The sequence below is a fragment of the Pleurodeles waltl genome, chromosome 6 (assembly GCF_031143425.1).
Source record: "Pleurodeles waltl isolate 20211129_DDA chromosome 6, aPleWal1.hap1.20221129, whole genome shotgun sequence".
Taxonomy (NCBI): Eukaryota; Metazoa; Chordata; class Amphibia; order Caudata; family Salamandridae; genus Pleurodeles; species Pleurodeles waltl.
Genome location: NC_090445.1, coordinates 131,286,749 through 131,310,159, shown reverse-complemented (window position 1 = coordinate 131,310,159; position 23,411 = coordinate 131,286,749). Strand labels below are relative to the sequence as shown.

Genomic DNA, 23,411 nt, shown 5'->3' with positions numbered 1-23,411 from the left:
TCTGTCGCTCCCTTGGCGAGCATCAGGAACACCTCCCGCTGAAGCAGGCGAAGATGAAGCGGTTTAGATTTTCCTGGCGGATGGTGTGGTGGTTTTTTAATAAATTCCAACGTATGACCTCGAGCCACCATATCCAGCACCCATTTGTCCGATGTTATGCTTTTCCACTTCTGGAGGTAATTGGAGATGTTCGCTCCCACTTGATGGCTCTGTGAATACTGGGGAAGCGTAGCTGGTGCCTGATAATAATCATTGTTTTCGAGGTTGATCCCTGGTTTGGGAACTCTGCTTTCTCCTTCCTCCCTGTCTGGCATATGAGGCGGTGGATGGTTGCCTATACTGTTGCTGATAGGCTGGTCTATACTGAGGCTGTTGATACTGCCTGTGGTAGGAACCTCGAAATGTTGTAAAACCCCTTCCTCTTGCACCCCGAAAGGGCTGATTCCAGTACTGCAAAGTACCCAAGGACCGAGCATGCACCAATTGCCAGGAAGTACAACCTAATACACATGAATATCCGCTCTCAACAACCTAAAGAGCTGTCAGCAACAAGAAACTGGGGAGTTTAGAGTCTCATTCAGTATGCTGATCAAATTTTTTCCTGAAGCTGTGGCTGGCACAGAACTTACCAGTGAGGATAAAAAAACTAGAAAAAAAAAAAACTTGAAAACGCTTCAGTTTAAGATCTTTGAACATTTCTTCTTTTTTGAATTCATGATTTCCTGTCCTCCTCCACTTCTTCCCCTGCTGACCACTCTCTGTTAACGTGTATATTCATTGTGCTGATACCCCAGGGTGTTGGGTAGTTTGTAAGAAATTATAAACAAACAAGATAAGCAAAGTGTTACTTACCCTGTAAGCATCTTTTAATAGACTGCTGTAGACTCGCATGCTGTGCATATTCCTGCCATCTAGTGTTTAGCTTGGGCGTTTTTAATTTGTTTTCCTTTGACAAAAGGCTTTTGAGTCACAGGATGCACTGTGACTCTACCCTTATTTGGCAATCAGCATGGGCCCGACTCCATCTTACATTTTCTATTTTTTTTTTTTTTTTTAACAGTAGGTGACATCAGTATGGAGTAGCTAGTGAACACAGTATGGTGCACATGTGTATTGTGAAAGGAAGTTAGTTAATAAAGAAGAGATCTGTAAGTAGAGCCACAAGCTCATGGGAAGAATCACGGGCACATGTGAATCTACAGCAGTTTTCCATTTGTAGCATATTTTGCTGTATATGCACATACTCTGCAAAGACTATAAAGCAGTATCCTCATACAAGTAGTGGGTAGCGTGTGGATGATAAAAATATCTGAAATAAAGTCTTCAAGACTGTCTGGCCAACCACTGCCTGCTGGAGGGTTAGCATATCCATGCAATGTATAGTGCAAGTGTGTGAGATGATTGGGGGTAGTCAATGTTCAGAGGTGCAGGCTCTCCTTAGAGGGTGTGCCTCTGCCGCGGCCCTTGGAGTTATCAGGCGTGAAGGTGCCTTGTGCGATACACTAGCTCCTGTTGAAGATAGGCCTGCTGCTGTCACTAAAAGGACTTTGTTGAGTTGTGGAGGACCTGCCCTATGCCTGCTGTCTCCAAAAGGAACCCGTGGCTGATGGTACCTGAAGAGCACCCATGGCCTTAGTAGTATCTGTGCCCTACTTTATTTTTCCAATATCTCATCCACCTGCGTCCTAAAAGATGCTATTTGTCAATGACAGGTTGATAACATGTTGTGGGACGGCTGGCTTAAAGCCAGGAATACACAGCCAGGAATGGCAGCGGAGGATAACAGAGGTGTTTATCCCTATGGCAGCTGTACTAGCTAAGACTAACACACAGTATATGGTAGTGTTAATGACTGCTTTCCCTTCCTCCATGATCTCTTCCCCTCGTCTCCTTGTACTAGTGAGGGAGATGTTGGAGCAATGCTTCTATTTCTTCCCACTGGGCTCTGTCGTATCAGGACAGGAGACTGATGGATTTAGTGATGTGCCAATTGCCACCCTTTTGCCAGTCACAACAATAGGCATACTCTTCGTACAAGAGGGAGAGCATCACCTGCTGCTTGAGGTGTTACTGGCAGTGGAAACCAGCAGGATGTCACATCATAGTCTTCCCAAATACTTTCTGGGGAATGAAGGTAGACAGATGACCCAAAGTCCTCCGTTGGGGAAGAGGGACTAGGGCTATCTGAGTCAAAGTAAGATTCCAAGAAGCTTGCAGGAGGTGAGGGAGATGAAGGTGGTGGAGGATGAGTAGGAGGAGGAGGTGAAATGCTGGCAGGCTCATCCTTTGTCTATTTGACAGGTGCATGTGCTAGAGGAGCCTAGGCTATGAAGGATCCCTAAAGGCGAGTCTCCACTTTTTAGGCACGGTCTTTCATGAGGTGGCAAAGATCTTTCCAGTGCAGGGATGTATGATAATGTGTTGCCTGTCATCGAGCGCCTGTTGGAACTTCTTGAGGATGGTCCTCTTGTCAGTTTGCTATGGATGGCCTCGGAATAGAAGCTGTTTTGGCGTTGACTGTGGTTTTGGCTTAGATGCTTCGGCACTGATGTGTGCATTCTGACTCGAAGGCTGATGGCAACTGATGCTTCAGGCTAGCCCTGTGTTAACTCACACGCCTTGCCTCAGTGTGGATGGAAGCCCAAGGATCAGGGCTGGCTCAGACGCCTTGCCGCAGTGTGGATTGAAGCCCAAGGAAAGCGGCAGATCGGAAGGTGGTTTGTGTACCGGGTACAACACCTGTGGTGTGCAGTTCTCAGCTTCTATGTGCAGATGCTTGTCTGATGTGTGCATTCTGACTCGAAGGCTGATGGCGACTGATGCTTCAGGCTAGACCCTGTGTTAGCTCACACGCCTTGCCTCAGTGTGGATGGAAGCCCAAGGATCAGGGCTGACTCAGACGCCTTGCCGCAGTGTGGATTGAAGCCCAAGGAAAGTGACAGATCTGATGGTGGTTTGTGTACCGGGTACAACACCTGTGGTGTGCAGTGCTCAGCTTCTACGTGCAGATGCTTGTCTGTTGACCGTGACTGAGTGTCTCGGTGTGGAGTTGGTGTGTGGTCCAGTCTAGACAGGGGTAGAAATGGGGGGGTCCTCACGCACCTCTTCCTCCTCTTCGGCTACCTCTTATCCTGGCCTCAAGGAATCCATGATTTCTAATGATGGGGTATGCCAGAAGGCTCATTGTATTCCTCCTCTTCAACGCCAAGGGATCCACTTCACTGAAGGTATGTCAGAGGATGAGCAATCCATTTTACTATGGACCCAGTGCCTTTCTCTTTGCTGCCTAAGGGTCTTTATGCTCCTGAATGCTGAGCAGGAGTTGCACCAAGTACTGTTATGGTCAGGGGAAGAGGCACAGGTTACAGATGCTGTGGAGGTTGGCCTTGGGGTACTACAAGTGGCACTGAGGGCATCTCTTGAAGGATGTCCATTTCATCACCCTTTACACCTCTTCCTTTTTCGGAGTCGGTAAGGAAGGTGCGGGGCCCAAAGGGCAGGGTACCCAGAATGATGGGAGGCCCAGTCTTCTTCAATGTTGTCTGGATGTCGAGAGCGAGGAGGAAAAGGAACAATCGTCATAGTAGAACTCTTCTGGGCGATGGGAAGGCTCAGCGTAGAGTAACGTTGATAAACATCCGAAACCGATGGTGGAGAAAAACAATCTAAAAATGTGGTCATTGCCCATGCGCATTCAAATCTATAGGAGGAGTCATCAATACATTGTGACTCAAAAGACTTCTTCGAAGAAAAATAAGTTGAAACAGTCTGAACACAACACTAGATGGCAGGAGTATGCAAAACCTATGTATCTACAGCCACAAGTGCTATGAACAAAATGACTCCATAAAGGAGCTTGTGTCTACGCGTGTCCAGTGGTGTAATGCAATATGACAGGGTCCCCAAGCAGAATGTGGTGAGGGACCCCGACACTCCCATATCTCCAGCATATTCAAAGACCTTAGGCTGGATGGGGTGCCCCCATAACGGCATTGGCTGCAGGGGCTTATGTTAGGTCTCCGTGCATGTCATGAGTTTCATGGGATCATGATCATGTGTCTTACGCTTGCAAGTGAAACTAAACTTTAAAGAAAAACAAGATGTAATATTCTGAAACCGACACTATATATGGAAAATGTTACTTACCCAGGAGACATCTGTTTGTGGCATGTAGTGCTGTAGATTCACATGCTTTGCATAAGTCCGCCATCTAGTGTTGGGCTCAGAGTGTTACAAGTTGTTTTTTTTCTAAGAAGGTTTTCGAGTCACGGGACTGAGTGACTCCTCCTCTCGGTGATACTGTGCATGGGCATTGAGTCCTTTGTTAGATTGTTTTCCTGCAGGAAGGTGAAGTAAAGAGTGCATAAGTGTTTAGCAGATATATGGTAAAGAAAATGAGATGTCCATGCAAAGCATATACAATATATAGTACTACAACGGCCACAGGCTTCCGGGGAGGAGGAAGGGCGCATGCGAATCTACAGCACTACATACCACAAACAGATGTCTACTGGGTAAGTAACGTTTTCCGTTCAATGGCATGTGTAGCTCTAGATACACATGCGTTGCATAGAATGTAAAGCAGTCCTCTCCCTAAAATAAGCGGTGGCTAGCCTGTATGAGTTGGAGTTATTTGAAATTGTGTTCTAAGCACTGCCTGTCCAACATTTGCTTGTTGGGGAGATAATACATCCACACAGTAGTGTTTAGTGAATGAGTGTGGGGTAGACCATGTGGCAGCTTTACATATGTCTGCCATTGATATAGTTCCTAAGATTGCCATTGAAGCTCTCTTCTTTCTAGTGGAGTATGCTTTTGGGGTTACTGGTAACTGTCTTTTAGCTGTAAGATGGCAAGTTTGAATACATTTTCCTATCCACCTGGCTAATCCGTTTTTTGAAATAGGATTACCTTTGTGAGGTTCTGAGAATGGCACAAAGAGTTGTTTGGATTTTCTGAAATGTTTTGTTCTATCTATATAGTACATGAGGGCTCTTATAACATCAAGGGTGTGAAGAGCGCTCTCAACCACTAAATCTGGCTGTGGAAAGAAGACTGGCAATTCCACTGACTGATTGATATGAAAAGGTGAAACTACTTTTGGTAGGACGTTTGGATTTGTTTTAAGATCTAATTTGCCTTTATGTATTTGAAAGAAATGTTTGCTTGAATTTCGCTAACTCTTCTCAAAGAAGTAATTGCTACTAAAAAAGTGAATTTCCATGATAGAAACGGTAGAAGCAGGAACGCATGGGTTCAAATGGTGGCCCCATAAGTCTTGTGAGTACAATATTAAGATTCCATACAGGGGCTAGAGGAACCCTAGGTGGAATAATTCTAAGACCCTCCATAAAAGCTTTTATAACAGGAATCCTGAACAGGGAATTATGTTGTCTATTTTGGAGGTAAGCAATTATAGCTGTTAAATGAATCCTAATAAAGGAATATGCCAAATTTGCTTTTTGTAAGTGTAACAAATAACAAATAATATCCTGTACTGAAGCTTTAAGTGGATCAATATTTTTGGGTTGCCAATAGTAGACAAAACACTTCCATTTAGCTGCATAACATTGTCTAGTTGTGGGTTTGTGTGCTTCCTTTAGAAAATCCATACATTCAGATGGAAGTTGTAAATTGTCAAACTCTATGACTTCAGGAGCCAAATCGGCAGGTTGAGTATGCTGGGATTTGGATGTCTTATTTGGCCTCTCATTTGAGTTAATAAATCTGGTCTGTTAGGTAATTTGTGATGTGGTACTACAGACAGGTCCAATAGTGTTGTGTACCAATGTTGACGTGTACATGTGGGAACTAGGAGTTCATGGTGAGTGAGGTTTGTTTCATCTTTTTTTTTTTTATCAGAAATGGAATTAGTGGGAGAGATGGAACAGCGTAAGCAAATATCCCTTTCCAACTGACCCATAGAGCATTGCCCTTGGATTGAGGGTGTGGGTGTCTGGATGCGAAGTTTTCCCATTTTGCGTTTTCGCTTGTTGCGAATAGGTCTAGGTCTGTTGTTCCCCATATTTGAAAGTACTGTAAAAGTACTTGAGTGAATTTCCCATTCGTGTATCTGTTGTTGCGTCCTACTTAGTAGGTCTGCTAGCCGATTGTGTATCCCTGGGATGTATTCTGCTAGCAAGTAAATGTGATTGTGAATTGCCCATTTCCATATTGTTTGGGCTAGAAGGGACAGTTGAGATAAACATGTTCCTCCTTGTTTCTTCAGATAATACATTGTTGTCATATTGTCTGTTTTTATCAAGACTGTTTTGTGCCTGAGCTCCCCAAACTGTCATTGATGTGTCTGTTGTTATCGTGGCCTGAGGCACAGGGTCCTGAAATGACCGCCTCTTTATTAAATTGATGTGATTCCACCATTGAAGAGATTTGTGCATTTGGCGGTCTAACAACACTACATCCTGCAATTGACCATGTGCTTGAGACCATTGCTGTGAGAGACACTATTGTAGTGTTCTCATGTTTAATCTTGCATGTGGTATTATAGCTATGCATGATGCCATCTTTCCCAATAGTTTCATGATAAACCTTACAGTGTAACACTGAATGGGCTGTATCTGTGATATAAGGTTTTAAAAAGCCTGTATCCTTTGGGGATTTGGATAGGCCAAGGCTTTTTGGGTATTGAGAACAGAACCTAGGTAAGGTTGAACCTGTGCTGGTTGAAAATGAGATTTTTGGTAGCTGATTGTGAACCCTAATGTGTGTAGGGTTTCTATTGTGTATTTGAGTGTGTTCCTGGAATTGTATTATGTTGCTTGATTTTATTAGCCAGTCGCCTAGATAAGGAAAGACCTATATGTGTTGTCTTCTAAGGTAGGCCGCTACTACAGCTAGACATTTAGAGAAAACCCTTGGAGCTGTTGTTATGCCAAATGGAAGAACTTTGAATTGGTAGTGCTTTCCTGCTATTACAAATCTTAGGTATTTTCGATGAGCTGGATGTATGGGGATATGAAAGTAAGCATCTTTGAGATCGAATGCAGTCATGTAATCTTGTTTTTGTAGTAGTGGAATGACGTCCTGCAGTTACCATGTGAAAATGTTCTGACAGGATATATAGATTTAGTGGTCTGAGATCCAGAATGGGTCTGAGAGTACCATCCTTTTTGGGTATGAGGAAATATAGTGAATATACTCCTGTTCCCTGTTGAGATATTGGAACTGATTCTATTGCTTCTTTTAGCCATAACGATTGCACCTCCTGCTGTAACAGAACGTTGTGTTCTGGGGACAGTTTGTGATAGCGAGGGGGAATGTTTGGAGGAGTAGAAATGAGTTCTAGGCAGTAACCTTTACGGATAATTGAAAGCACCCACTGGAGTGGAATTGCTACAGTCTGCCCCCCACATGAGACGTGTGGGGTTGTGGTATACTGATGAAGTTACTGTTTTGAGGGAGTGGTGACACTCTTTGAGGCTTGAAATTTGCCTCTGGCTCTGAAGTGTTGACCTCTGTAAGAGCCTCTAAATGTTCTCCTTCAGTATTGCTGCTGACCTTGTTTAGCTTGTGAGGTGGAAGCCTCTGCAGCCTAGGGCTTGAAACCTTCCATAAATTGTTGTTTACAAAAGGAACCTCTATAAGGTGTAGTGTGTGTAGGGCTCCCATAGTTTTTGCAGTGTCAGAGTCCTTCCTGAGTTTCTCAATTGTTGTGTCAACCTCAGGTCCAAAGAGATGTTTTTTTTTAATCAAAGGGCATATTGAGCACTGCTTGTTGGATCTCTGGTTTGAACCCAAAGATCTTAACCATGCATGCCTATGGATGGTTATGCCTGTGTTTATGCTTCTAGCTGCTGTATCAGCTTCACCAAGAGCAGATCTTATTTGGTTACTGCTAATTGCCTGGCCTTCTTCAACAATTTGTTGAGCTCTTTTTTTATATTCTTTTGACAAGTATTGTAAACATTCCTTAATTTCTTCTCACTGTGTCCTGTCATACCTTGCTAGCAGGGCTTGTGAACTGGCAATTCGCCATTGGTTAGCCGAGTGCATAGTTACCCTCTTCCCAGCAGCATCAAACTTTCTGCTTTCTTTGTCAGGGGGAGGGGTATCCCCTGAAGATTGGCTATTGGCCCTTTTCCTAGCAGAGCTGACTACAACAGAGTCTGGTGGTACCTGTTGTGTGATATAAACTGGGTCTGTTGGTTCAAGCTTGTATTTTTTGTCTATTCTTGAACTTAAAATTCTAGCCTTAACAGGTTCTTTAAATGTCGTCTGCATGTCTGAGCATACCAGGCAACATCGGCAAGCACTGGTATTGTGAGTGTGTGGAGGACAATGTGTTGAAAAGAAAACTGTCTTCCAAAGGCTCAGCATGCATTTGTACCCCTTGGTATGCAGCTGCTCTTGAAATGGCCTGTGTATAAGCTGTGCCATCCTCTGGTGGCCAAGGTTTGGATGGATAGAGGTCTGGGTCATTTAGTGGTATGGGATCTGGATCATATAAGTCCCAGGGATCAACTGTATCTCCATGCGAATATGTATGGGAATGTGTTGGTGAAGGCAATTGTGGTGGGATAGTAGGTGGTAGAGAGAAAGGAAGTTGTGGCAAATGTGCTGGAGAAATTTGAAAAGGTGATGGTTTCTCCTTCCTTTTAAATATCTTTCCTGGTGGTGGAGCAGTGTCAAGAGTCTTTTGAAATGCCAGTTTCTCTTGGTTTGTGGAGGAGGTGAAGCAATGATCTTCCCAGTCTCCTTTTGGATATGTATCCTTCTTTGCTTGGTGTCCATGATTTCAAGGATAGGTTGAGCATCTGAGTCTTCAAAAATATATTTTGATGTTCTAGCTGTTTTAGAGGATCGATCATCAATTGTCTTTGAACTGTGTTTTAATCGGCTCGAAAGTCCTTGTTCCTCTGTATAGATTTTTTCTGTCCTGAAGATACAGCCTGTGGTTTTGGCTCAGAAGCCGGACATTGAATTTTCGACTCCGAAGAGTGTGGACGTCAGCTCGGATGTGGAGCTTTTAATAGATTTGCTCGACTCCGACATCGAAAAAGGAGTGGCCTTTTTCGGCGCCGAACCCGAAGTCGCCAACGATTTTCTTTCGGGTGGATCTATGGCTCTCTGGCAGTGGTGCACCCAAGGCCTTAATAGGTCTCTTAGAAGAGGGCGTAGGGGCAGGTGTACTCACATGCAGAGCCGCAGTGATCGGTTGGCTGTCTTCATCAGAGTCTGCTTCAAAGTCAGTGTCCTGGATCGAAATAGCCGTCTGTGCCTGCTCCTCTTCTACAGTGTCGGTGGATTCTGTATGGTTCAACGCCATTTAGAGTCTCCTCACTCTCCGGTCAAGCAGTGTATTTTTCAATTGGAATGACCGACAAGCTTCACAGTCTTGTTCTCGATGTTCGGGGGAGAGACAGAGATTACATACCATGTGTTGATCTGTGTAGGGGAATTTTGCGTGGCATCAGGACAGAATCGTAATGGAGTCCGATCCATCAGGCTCTGGCATGGTAGGCCTGAAAAGGCCTGAGTAGGGCGCGAGCGCCCAAAACGGCGTTTTCTGGTTTCCGACAGTACAATAGGCTCGATTACAGATGGAAATGCAATTGAAACAATACCAACGGTAAAATAAAGTTATTATAAAGTTTCTGATTCTTGGAGCAAGAGGAAACACGTCCGAACCTGACAGTGGAAAAAAACCAATCTAACAAAGGAGTTGATGTCCATGCTCACTATCACCGAAAGGAGGAGTCATTCGATCCTGTGACTCGAAAAAAAGACTTCTTCGAAGCCCAACACTAGATGGCGGGACCTATGCATAGCATGAGTATCTGCAGCTACACATGCCATCGAACATAGATATATATATGGAAAATGTCACTTACCCAGTATACATCTGTTCGTGGCAAGAGACGCTGCAGATTCACATGCTTTGCACATCCCGCCATCTAGTGTTGGGCTCGGAGTGTTACAAGTTGTTTTCTTCAAAGAAGTCTTTTGAGTCACGAGATCGAGGGACTCCTCCCCTTTCGGCTCCATTGCACATGGGCGTCGACTCCATCTTAGATTGTTTTCCCCGCAGAGGGTGAGGTAGGAGTTGTGTATTATAGTAATAGTGCCCATGCAATGGAGTAAACATGTATGTTGAAGATCAACTTCAAAACGGCTACAGGCTCCCGGGGAGGCGGGTGGGCGCATGTGAATCTGCAGCGTCTCATGCCACGAACAGATGTACACTGGGTAAGTGACATTTTCCGTTCGATGGCATGTGTAGCTGCAGATACACATGCTTTGCATAGACTAGTAAGCAGTTATTTCCCCAAAAGCGGTGGTTCAGCCTGTAGGAGTTGAAGTTGTTTGAAACAAACTTCTTAGTACTGCTTGTCCTACTGTGGCTTGTTGTGCTGTTAACACATCCACGCAGTAGTGCTTGGTAGACGTATGAGGCGTAGACCATGTGGCTGCCTTACATATTTCAGTCATTGGAATGTTTCCTAGAAAGGCCATGGTAGCACCTTTCTTTCTAGTTGAGTGTGCCCTCTGTGTAATAGGCAGTTCTCTTTTTGCTTTGAGATAACAAGTTTGAATGCATTTAACTATCCATCTAGCAATGCCTTGTTTGGAAATTGGGTTTCCTGTATGAGGTTTTTGGAAAGCAACAAATAATTGTTTTGTTTTCCTAATTTGTTTTGTTCTGTCAATGTAGTACATTAACGCTCTTTTGATGTCTAATGTATGCAGTGCTCTCTCAGCTACAGAATCTGGCTGTGGGAAGAACACTGGTAGTTCTACTGTTTGATTCAAGTGGAACAGTGATATGACTTTTGGTAAAAAATTTGGATTTGTCCGTAGAACTACTTTATGCTTGTGCATTTGAATAAATGTATGGTAAATGCTTGGATTTCACTGACTCTTCTTAGAGAGGTGATGGCAATTAGAAATGCAACTTTCCATGTTAAATATTGCATTTCACATGAGTGCATGGGCTCAAAAGGTGGTCCCATGAGTCGTGTTAAGACAATGTTGAGGTTCCATGAAGGAACTGTTGGTGTCCTTGGTGGTATAATTCTTTTTAGGCCTTCCATAAAGGCCTTTATGACTGGTATTTTAAACAGTGAAGATAAGTGGGTAATTTGCAGGTAAGCTGAAATTGCGGTAAGATGTATCTTAATGGATGAAAAAGCTAGTTTTGACTTTTGCAAATGTAGCAAGTAGCTTACGATATCTTTAGCAGATGCGTGTAAGGGTTGAATTTGATTATTATGGCAATAATAAACAAACCTTTTCCACTTATTTGCATAGCAATGCCTAGTGGTTGGTTTTCTAGCTTGTTTTATGACTTCCATACATTCTTGTGTAAGGTCTAAGTGTCCGAACTCTAAGACTTCTGGAGCCAAATTGCTAGATTCAGCGATGCTGGATTGGGGTGTCTGATCTGCTGATTGTGTTGAGTTAACAGATCTGGTCTGTTTGGTAGTTTGATATGAGGCACTACTGAGAGGTCTAGTAGTGTTGTGTACCAAGGTTGTCTTGCCCAAGTTGGTGCTATGAGTATGAGTTTGAGTTTGTTTTGACTCAACTTGTTTACTAGATATGGAAGGAGTGGGAGAGGGGGAAAAGCGTATGCAAATATCCCTGACCAACTCATCCATAACGCATTGCCCAGAGACTGATCCTGTGGGTACCTGGATGCGAAGTTTTGGCATTTTGCGTTTTCTTTTGTTGCAAACAGGTCTATTTGTGGTGTTCCCCAATTTTGGAAGTAAGTGTGTAGTACTTGGGGGTGAATCTCCCATTCGTGGATCTGTTGGTGATCCCGAGAGAGATTGTCTGCTAATTGATTCTGTATCCCTGGAATGAACTGTGCTATTAGGCGAATGTGGTTGTGTATCTCCCAATGCCATATTTTTTGTGTCAGGAGACACAACTGTGTTGAGTGTGTTCCTCCCTGTTTGTTTAGGTAATACATTGTTGTCATGTTGTCTGTTTTGACAAGAATGTGTTTGTGGCTTATTATTGGTTGAAACGCTTTTAACGCTAGAAATACTGCCAATAGTTCTAAGTGATTTATGTGAAACTGTTTTTGCTGAGAGTCCCATTGTCCCTGAATGCTGTGTTGATTGAGGTGTGCTCCCCACCCTATCATGGAGGCATCTGTAGTTATTACGTATTGAGGCACTAGGTCTTGAAAAGGCCGCCCTTGGTTTAAATTTATATTGTTCCACCATTGTAGCGAGGTGTATGTTTGGCGGTCTATCAACACTAGATCGAGAAGTTGACCCTGTGCTTGTGCCCATTGTGATGCTAGACACTGTTGTAAGGGTCGCATGTGCAATCTTGCGTTTGGGACAATGGCTATGCATGAAGACATCATGCCTAGGAGTTTCATTACTATTTTGACTTGTATTCTTTGGTTTGGATACATGGCCTGTTTTACATTGTGAAATGCGTGTACTCTTTGTGGACTTGGAGTGGCAATAGCTTTTGCTGTGTCGATTGTTGCCCCTAAGTATTGCTGTGTTTGACACGGCTGAAGGTGTGACTTTGTGTAGTTGACTGAAAAACCTAGTTTGTGTAGGGTTTCTATGACGTACTTTGTGTGTTGTAAACACCGTTCTAGTGTGTTGGTTTTGATTAACCAATCGTCTAGGTACGGGAACACATGTATTTGCTGCCTTCTGATATGTGCAGCTACTACTGCCAGGCATTTTGTAAAAACTCTTGGCGCAGTTGTTATTCCGAATGGCAACACCTTGAATTGGTAATGTACCCCTTGGAATACAAATCTTAGGTACTTTCTGTGTGAAGGATGTATTGGTATATGGAAATATGCATCCTTTAGGTCTAGTGTTGTCATGTAGTCTTGTTGCTTGAGCAGTGGGATTACGTCTTGTAATGTCACCATGTGAAAGTGGTCTGATTTGATGTAGGTATTTAATGTTCTGAGATCCAATATAGGTCTCAGTGTTTTGTCCTTTTTGGGTATGAGAAAGTACAGAGAATAAACTCCTGTTCCTTTCTGTTGAATTGGTACTAATTCTATTGCTCCTTTTTTTAGTAATGCCTGGACTTCTAGTCCTAGAAGATCCATGTGTTGTTTTGACATATTGTGTGTTTTTGGTGGAACGTTTGGAGGGAATCTGAGAAATTCTATGCAATAACCACGCTGGATAATTGACAGTGCCCAAGTGTCTGTTGTTATCTCCTCCCAATGTTTGTAAAATTTGCTTAGTCTCCCCCCCACAGGTGTTATGTGTTGGGGATTTGTGACTTGGAAGTCACTGCTTGTTTTGAGGAGCTTTGGGACTTTGGAACTTCCCTCTATTCTTTTGGAAATGACCCCCTCTATATTGTTCCCGAAAACTTCCCCGCTGATATTGACTTTGATAAGTGGGCCTTGTTTGTGAGGTTGTGGGTTCTGTAGCTTGTCCTCGAAACCCCCCTCTAAACTGTGTTTTGCGAAATGTGCCTCTGCTCTGTGGGGAGTAGAGGGCGCCCATGGTTTGGCCGTATCAGTGTCTTTTTTAAGTTTTTCTATAGCAGTGTCCACCTCCGGCCCAAACAACTGCTGTCCATTAAAAGGTATATTCAGCACGGCTTGTATTTCCGGCTTAAATCCTGATGTACGCAACCATGTGTGTCTCCTTATTGTTACTGCAGTATTTACTGTCCTCGCAGCTGTATCTGCTGCATCCATTGCTGACCGTATCTGATTATTTGAGATACTTTGTCCTTCCTCCACCACTTGTTGTGCCCTTTTTTGGAACTCTTTGGGTAAGTGTTCTATGAAATGCTGCATTTCGTCCCAATGAGCCCTATCATATCTTGCCAGAAGTGCTTGTGAGTTGGCAATACGCCATTGGTTTGCTGCTTGTGCTGCAACCCTTTTCCCTGCAGTGTCAAATTTGCGACTCTCCTTGTCTGGAGGTGGTGCGTCTCCCAAGGTGTGAGAGTTTGCTCTCTTATGAGCTGCCCCTACTACCACAGAGTCTGGTGTTAATTGCTGCGTGATATACACAGGGTCTGTAGGCGGTGGCTTGTACTTTTTCTCCACCCTTGGAGTTATGGCTCTGCCCTTCACAGGCTCCTAAAACACCTGTTTGGAGTGTTTTAGCATTCCAGGTAGCATAGGTAAGCTCTGGTATTGGCTGTGAGTGGAGGATAGTGTATTAAACAAAAAGTCATCCTCAATTGGTTCTGCATGCAAGGTGACATTATGGAAAGCTGCTGCCCTTGAGACCACCTGCGTGTAAGATGTACTGTCCTCAGGTGGGGACGGTCTTGCTGGGTAACAGTCTGGGCTGTTATCCGATACTGGCGCATCATAAAGGTCCCATGCGTCGGGATCGTTCTGACTCATTGCAGTATGCGTAGGGGATTGCATCAGTGGTGGAGTGACTACCGGTGATGTGTGTATTGATGGTGGAGGAGATGGTGGCGGAGTTGTCTGTCTTGCCACCTTTGCCTGTGGCTGCTTGTCTTTATCTTGAAAGGCAAGTGTTCTTTTCATTTTAATTGGTGGAAGAGTGCTTATCTTCCCTGTGTCCTTTTGAATGTGGAGCCTCCTTTGAGTGTAGTCTGGCTCCATTGATTCTAGTTCTTGTCCGAACGTATACCCTTGCATTTGGGAGGACAATCCCTGTTCCTCTGTGTAGGAACCTGATTTCGGTTCCGAGGCTGGATGTTTCGGAATGGAAACCTTTTCGGTAGCCTTTTTCGGCTCCGACGACACTTTCTTTATTTTCGGCATCGTGATCTCTCGGTGACTACCCATTTCGGTGCCGCTGTCTCGGTGCCGAACTTGCTCGGAGCCGCTGTCTGGGGCTCGAGATTGCTGTGTGCTGGTATCTCGACCGGAGTCGGATGACTTCGACACAAGCGTGCCCTTTTTCGGTGCCGATGAACAGTCACCTATTTTTCGGGTTAAGCCATGGCCTGTTGGCGGTGGCGTCCTCTGGGCTTTTGTGCTCTTCTCGTGAGTTTTATGTTTCGACGTCTTACTCACGGTTTTCGGCGTTTCTTCGGGATCGAACTCATCCGAGTCCGACTCCTGGATGGAGAAGCTTTCCTCTTCCTCCTCCAAATGCCTTTGTCCTGTCGGCGCCGACGCCATTTGCAGTCTTCTCGCTCTTCGGTCTCTTAACCTCTTAGCTGCTGGGCCTTTCCCCCCCCCGTGCTGAGCCCTTTTTTGGCTATTTGGGGTGGTTCGCGCCTAGGCCTTCATAACTTTTTGTCCACATAAGCTATCCACGCCAAATTTGCGTCCTTTTTTTCCAACATCCTAGGGATTCTAATGATACCCAGAGTTTGTGGTTTTCCCTGGAGGAGACCAAGAAATTAGCCAAAATACAGTGACAATTTTGTTTTTTCCAAAAAAAATGGGAAAAAAGGGCTGCCGAAGAAGGCTTGTGGTTTTTTCCCTGAAAGTGCCATCAACAAAGGGTTTCTGGTGCTGAAATCACCATCTTCCCACCTTTCAGGAACGGGCAGACTTGAATCAGAAAACCACTTTTTTCAACACAAATTTGGCATTTTACTGGGACATACCCCATTTTTACTATTTTTGGTGCTTTCAGCCTCCTTCCAGTTAGTGACAGGAATGGGTGTGAAACCAATGCTGGATCCCGGAAAGATAAACATTTCTGAAAACTAGACAAAATTCTGAATTCAGCAAGGGGTCATTTGTGTAGATCCTACAAGGTTTTCCTACAGAAAATAACAGCTGAAATAAAAAAATATTGAAATTGAGCTGAAAACAACAGCCATTTTTCTTTCTGTTTTACTCTGTAACTTTTTCCTGCGATATCAGATTTTTTAAAGCAATATACCGTTATGTCTGCTGGACTCTTCTGGTTGCGGGGATATAAAGGGCTTGTAGGTTCATCAAGAATCCTAGGCACCCTGAGCCAATAAATGAGCTGCACCCTGCAGTTGGTTTTCATTCTGTACTGGGTATACAGCAATTCATTTGCTGAAATATGAAGAGTGAAAAATAGGTATCAAGAAAACCTTTGCATTTTCAAAATGGGCTCAAGATAAGGTTTTGAGGAGCAGTGGTTATTTGCACATCTCTGAATTCCGGGGTGCCCATACTAGCATGTGAATTGCAGGGCATTTCTCAAATAGACGTCTTTTTTACACACTCTCTAATATTTGGAAGGAAAAAATGTAGAGAAAGATAAGGGGCAATAACACTTGTTTTGCTATTCTATGTTCCCCCCAAGTCTCCCGATAAAAATGATACCTCACTTGTGTGGGTAGGCCTAGCGCCCGCAACAGGAAATGCCCCAAAACACAACGTGGACACATCCCATTTTTTTGACAGAAAACAGAGTTGTTTTTTGCAAAGTGCCTAGCTGTGGCAGCCGGCACCTAGGGAAACCTACCAACCCTGTGCATTTTTGAAAACTAGAGACCTAGGGGAATCCAAGATGGGGTGACTTGTGGGGCTCTGACCAGGTTCTGTTACCTAGATTCCTTTGCAAACTTCAAAACGTGGCTAAAAAAACATGTTTTCCTCTCATTTCGGTGACAGAAAGTTCTGGAATCTGAGAGGAGCCACAAATTTCCTTCCACCCAGCGCTCCCCAAGTCTCCCGATAAAAATTATACCTCACTTGTGTGTGTAGGCCTAGCGCCCGCGACAGGAAATGCTCCAAAACACAACGTGGACACATCCCATTTTTTGACAGAAAACAGAGCTGGTTTTTGCAAAGTGCCTACCTGTAGATTTTGGCCTCTAGCTCAGCCGGCACCTAGGGAAACCTACCAAACCTGTGCATTTTTGAAAACTAGAGACCTAGGGTAATCCAAGATGGGGTGACTTGTGGGGCTCTGACCAGGTTCTGTTACCCAGAATCCTTTGCAAACCTCAAAATGTGGCTAAAAAAACATGTTTTCCTCACATTTCAGTGACAGAAAGTTCTGGAATCTGAGAGGAGCCACAAATTTCCTTCCACCCAGCGTTCCCCCAAGTCTCCCGATAAAAATTATACCTCACTTGTATGGGTAGGCCTAGCGCCCGCGACAGGAAATGCCCCAAAACACAACGTGGACACATCCCATTTTTTTGACAGAAAACAGAGCTGTTTTTTGCAAAGTGCCTAGCTGTGGATTTTGGCCCCCAGGGAAACCCTATAACAACAACAAAATATATTGCCCCCACAGGGGGTCGCCCTGCCCACGGGCGACCCCCTGTCCATTTATTTTATTTTATTTTTTGAAAAACAATTGCCCCTGGGGGGGCGCGATCGCGCCCCCCCAGGGGGCACCTACCCGTTTTCCGAGGGGGCCGACCCCCCCCAAGTGAAATCCCTGGCGTCTAGTGGTGTTTCCTGGCCCCCAATCGCAGCTGTGCTGCGATCGGGGGCCAGGAAACACTTTCAGGAAGGCCTCGTAAGAAAGGGGAGACTCTCCCCTTTCTTACGAGGCCTTCCCGAACGTGGGGAAGGCAGTTTTCCCCATTGGAGCAAGAAGCGGCCGCAAGGCTACTTCCTGCTCTGATGGGGAAATCAACTTTGTTACGTCAGCGCGGGTCACAAAGGGGTGGGGGGAGACACAGAAGAGCTTCCGTGTCTCCCTGGGGCAAAAAAAATAATAATAAATCCTTGGGTGCGACGCACCCGAGGATTTATTAACCCCCTCCCTGGTGTCGGCCACTGGTCGTGACCCGCACCAGGGAGGTAGTGCGGGCGTCGGCCAGTGGCCGACGCCCGCATTGAAGGGGTTAATGTCTTCCTCGACCGAAACGCTCGACAGGCTTCACAAGTATCTTCTTTGTGTTCTGGAGACAAACACAAGTTACAGACCAGGTGCTGATCTGTATACGGATACTTGTTGTGACATTTTGGGCAGAAGCGGAATGGGGTCCGTTCCATCATCCTTGAAGAGACACGTGGCCGGGCCGACCAGGCCCCGACGGGGGATCGTAAAAACCCCTAAGGGCCACCGGAGCTCTTTAAAAGTCGGTGGCGATCTGTAGTAACTAACCTGATACCGAACGCAAACAATACCGTCAAATTTTCCGAGATTCTAACTAACTTTCCGAACCGAAACACGGAGCGAAAAGGAACACGTCCGAACCCGATGGCGGAAAAAAAACAATCTAAGATGGAGTCGACGCCCATGCGCAATGGAGCCGAAAGGGGAGGAGTCCCTCGATCTCGTGACTCGAAAGACTTCTTCGAAGAAAACAACTTGTAAAACTCCGAGCCCAACACTAGATGGCGGGATGTGCAAAGCATGTGTATCTGCAGCTACACATGCCATCGAACATATATATATATATATATATATATATATATATATATATATATATATATATATATCACACAATATTTTCATCTGTCACTCCTAAATATAAGACACAGTAAACCAGCTTGAACTGATTATCAATAGAGAATTCCCCTTATATGGCATCTAGGTTTTCGCAGATGGGAACTTCTCAGTTTTTGACAGCACTATACTGTTAGAGTTTAAGGCAAAAACCCACCCAACAGTTTTAGTGCAGTCATAGCCAACTGGAACTACCAGGCTCTTTTCAGAACATGGCACAGAGTACTGCACAGGAGACCCAAGCCAACCACTCTCTAACTCAGGAACAACCCACAACCACCCATTATTCTCTCAGCCTTGCTGTCAAAGTTACGTAACATGACAAAAGAAAGCTATTTTTTAATTTTTTTATTGGATGGCCTGTGCAGGAGCAGATGAAAATTGCGGCAGACTGCAGGTTGCTGAATATCCCTGTCCCCTGAATGTCACTGAGGTTCAGTCTTCTGTTCGCAAATTGTCGATATTTCCTCAAAATCAGAAAGCAGAGAAGAGCTGTTGGAACTTCGGGCCTAATGTCATTGCATTATTTTGATTTGAGAAGCGAATTTGGCAGTGGTGTTCTCCCATCACTAATGAATCCCATATATATTTGTTAATATGCTGCAAACCTTCCATGCTCATCATACAACTGACCTCCACCCCTGCTCCGACAATAATCATCAGCAATGTCCAAAGTAGTATTAGATACACTCTGCCTTGATTACTATGCCTTTTTATGCTCTCATCACAACCACACTCAGTTATAAAAATAAAAACACTGCAGTGTACGTCTGCACTAGGTAGCCTTGTCTATTCAAACATGTCATTAACCCTACAGTGACTATCCCTCATCCCCAAATTCAGGAGTACCATTGTGCCCTTCTGTGTAACTGGCTCTTTCCCCTGTCCTAACTCCTTGGTGACCACCCTACTCCTGTCCTAACCATACAGTGATTCCCTCTCGGGGCTACTTGTGTCAATGGCATATTGCTCTGTAGACATTATCCCTTTCACTAGCTAAAGGCACTGGCACTCTACCATAATCACATGCTCCAGTGACCGCCCACCCATATCAAAGGGATCCATTCATCAAAATCTTGTACCGATTACTATTCTGACCATTCATGTAATTGTACTACAACCCTCCCTCCCGTCATCCTGTTTGCCATTGAGTTGAATCCAACCCTAAGCTTATTCCACACTGAGTTCTTCTCACCCATGTCAATGTCACTACACCCCTCCACTCAACTTACACTGAATGCTCCCTCTGCTCACCCACTTCCGTGCCTTCTCTGTCCATCTATATTACTGCACTCCATTGCTGGTTTATTTGTGCAACGAAAAGCCTTGCTGCCCACTTAGGTGGCTGATACTGGACTCCACCCTGACTCGCCTATAACACTGCACTTCACCACTGCCACCATCACCAGCGTGCCTCCTCAGATAAATCCAGTTACACCCTCAATGTACAATTAATGTCCCCTCTACCCACCTGTGTTACTGCATTAAATTGCTACCCTCATTTTACACTTATCCAATACTGAGACTACTGCCATATGTTACCATATATTATAGGACAGCTCTTCCTATTGCACCATATTACCCAAAGACCCTCTTGTCTCAATAACTTTGGCCCTATGCCCTACCAGTGAGGCCAAGAGCTTCCTGACTCGCTTCTTGAGACTAAGACACTCTTTGTATTTCTGTAGGAAGCAGGCCTTGCATTCCTTCACCTGGTTCTTCAGCCGTGCCACCTCTTCTACAAGCTGCTGAGTCCCAGAGTGCTCGCTGCTACGTCCCTAAGGCAGACACCACATATTTCTGATGTAAATCAAGAAAAAACACTGACACTCCTCCCCCTAAGACCAGAAACTCCACATGAGTCATTAGGATAGCCCCCCACAAACCGTTTTTCTCGCCAGCTGGTGCTGTGCTGCTACTTCCTTCTCTTTTTCCGCCTCCAGGCTCTGGTGTGCCTGCTGTAGCTGTTCCTCAAGTTGGTGATTGTGCTCCTTCTGTGAAAAACAAACAACCAAACAGATGAATGAGGTGGTTCTGCAAGTGATGCATTGGAGATGGGCAGACTTCATGGACCTAGCCCCTGTTTATGTTGATTTAAATATCTGTGCAACTATCCAAGTATTAAACTGTGAACAATGAATACAAAGTACAAGCAAAGAAATGAAATGGGCACAAATCCCATCAGCATGCAAAACAACATTAGTGGCACCAGTTGCAATTGTAACTGAATCATGATGTAATTTGTAGACCTCAGAGACTCATTACAATTCCCAGCAAATATCAAGTCACCTGACCAGATCATACTTGTCATTCAACCCCACATATCTTCTCCTTCACTAAGATCTACAGTGAACCCGCAAAATGAGTTTTATAGCAGGGAAATATGTTGACCGTCCACAAGTGCGTAATTTGCAAAAGAATAAGTGCTGGTCCCCAAAGTTTTGATCAATGGCTGGGAAGCCGGAGTTGTTGAATGTTGGGGATGCCGAGTACTCTAGTCTTGATTTACCTCCTGTCTTTTGCATCCACCATTGGGCACTCTCTGCTCCTTTAATTCACTCTTTAAGATTCTTTTTCATCCCTGCCTTCTTTCTTTGTCACTGTTTTTCCGTCCTCTTTCTTTCCTCCTGTTGTGTTTTTCTCTCACTTTCTCTGGGTTAGACAATGAAAAATTGGTGCTGGTCCCTAAAAATGAGTGCTGGTGGGCACACCACATGCAAACACTGGCCCTCCCACCTTGTACTATTACCTTACCTCTTCCTTAAGAAACAACCCACTAATTTCAGAGCAATCGATCCAATGCTAGCGGGCAACATAATCAAACTAAAACAACTACTATCAGCCAACAATATAGGAAAGTTAGCTGGAAGACACTAGACCCACATTTAATCTCTCTAATATAAGAAAAGGTCATAACGCAATTAAAAAATGATACACAACCCCAACGACAAATGTCACTGCAATATTACTCCAGAACCTCTAAAGCTGCATGCAGCAAGATGAAGTCTTCACTTCTCATGGTATGTTTTATAAAGCTCCATGTCTGACCATGAAATTTAAAAAGAAAATGACAGAATTACTGTTCAATCTTTAAAATGACCGACTCTCAAGAACTATGAGACTCCCTAAAAGAACACTCCACCTCTTAAGACAACGACCTCAAAAGATGTCCTGAAGTAAAGGTAAATGTCCAACTCAACTCAGACATTTCCTTGTTCTCGCAACCTGTTCCATGACTGAGCATTTTCTCTTTATTCCCTCATTATGCTGATGATTTCACCAACATCACAAAAGCCAGCTGCACATCAGGACAGCCAGCAGGGTCCTGTCAAGCATCAGTCAAGCTCAGCAGCTATCTCGGTCAGCTATAATCAACCAATCCCTGGAATCAAGCCTATAAACAGCATTGACCTATATTTACAATGGTCCTCTCATAGGCAAACTGACGGAAAGAGCGGTCTACATACAATTATCAGCCTTCATAGAAGAAAACAAAGGGAATATGTTACTTACCCTGTAGCCATCTGTTCGTGGCATGTAGTGTTGTAGATTCACAGGCTCTGCATACTCCTTCCATTTAGTTTTGGGTCTGGAGTTGTGCAAGTTGTTTTCCTTAGAAGAAGTCTTTCAAGTCACAAGGTAGAGTGGCTCCTCCTCTCACTGATAATGCGCATGGGCCCTGACTCCACTGTTTAACTGTTTTGCCGCAGGCGGGTGAGAAAGGAGTGTAAAGTACGTGTAAGTAATGCAATGACCATGCTAAATATATATGTAGGAAAATAGAATGTGAACAAGACTGCAATGGCCCCAGGTTTCCGGGGAGGAGGGCGAGCGCATGCAAAATTGAAGCACTACTTGCCACAAACAGATGCTCACTGGGTAAGTAACCTATTCCGTTCAATAGCATGTGTGGCTGTAGATATACATGCTCTGCATAGACTGTAAAACGCCCCCTTCAGAAGCGGTGGCTAACCTGTGGGTATTCCAGTTGTTTGGAAAAGGGTATGTTGCACTACCTGACCCTCACTGACTGGTTGGCGTGCTAAAACATCCACACAATAATGTTTGGTACAGATGTGCCGTGGCGTGGACCATGTAGCTGCTTTATGTAGGTCAGCTATGGGAATGTTTCCTATGAAGGCCATGGGTATTCCCTTTATTCGACTAGAGTGTTCTCTGGGAGGAATAGGTAAATGTCTTTTAATCTTAGCATAACAATTATGAATGCATCTTTCTATCCATCTGGCTGTGCCTGATTTGGATATAGGGCTGCCTTTGCGTGGGGGTGGAAAAGCAACAAAATGTTGCTTACACTTCCAAACGTTTTAGTCCTATCAGTATAGAACATAAGTGTTTTTTTTGTTTTTTTTACATCTAATGTATAAAGAGCTCTTTCTATAACAGAATCTGGTTGTGGGAAAAAACGGCAATTCAATTAAATTGATTAAGGTGGAACTGAGGCCACTTTAGGGAGAAAATTAGGGTAGGTGTGATGAACCACTCTGTCCCTATGTAATTGGAAGAAAGGTTCTTCCAATGTTAAAGTCTGGCCCTTAGTAGCTCGTTTGAGTGAAGTGATGGCGACTCAAAATGCACCTTTTCAAGAAAGAAACTTAAGAGGTCCTGAGTGTAAGGGTTCTAGTGGGGTTGGGGGTGTTGGTGAGGGGAGGGAGGGATGAGTCTTGTGAAGATATTGAGGTTCCAGGAACCTGGGTAAAACCTGTGAAGGAATAACTTGTTTGAACCTCTCCATGAAGGTTTTAATCACTGCGACTTTGAACAAAGAAAGATGCTGTCTATTTTGGAGATAGGCTGCTACTGAAGTGTGATGTAACCGTATAGATGTGAATGCTGACCCAGCCTTTTTGTAGGTGAAGTAGGTAGCAGACAATGTCCTGTACCATGGCTTTGAAGGGGTCAATTTGTTTTGAACGACAAAAGCAGACAAAACGTTTCCACTTTTGCGGAATAGCAAGCTCTAATGGTGGGTCTATGTGCTTCCTTAAGAATGTCCATACATTCTGGTAGCAAGTTAAAGTAACAAAACTCTATGACATCAGGAGCCAAATCACTGGGTTGAGAGTTTTGGGATCTGGGTGCCTGCTTTTTCCA

The 23,411-nt window shown here is 44.3% G+C and overlaps 1 protein-coding gene across 1 annotated transcript in view; it reads right to left on the bottom strand.

Moving 5' to 3' along the window:
• The window catches only part of CALCOCO2 (calcium binding and coiled-coil domain 2), a 433,408-nt gene that overhangs the window by 84,122 nt on the left and 325,875 nt on the right, over window positions 1-23,411 (bottom strand). Inside the window, exon 12 of the mRNA XM_069242013.1 lies at window positions 20,186-20,293. Coding sequence (XP_069098114.1) covers window positions 20,186-20,293 — 108 coding nt within the window. The remainder of the gene's footprint in view (window positions 1-20,185; window positions 20,294-23,411) is intronic.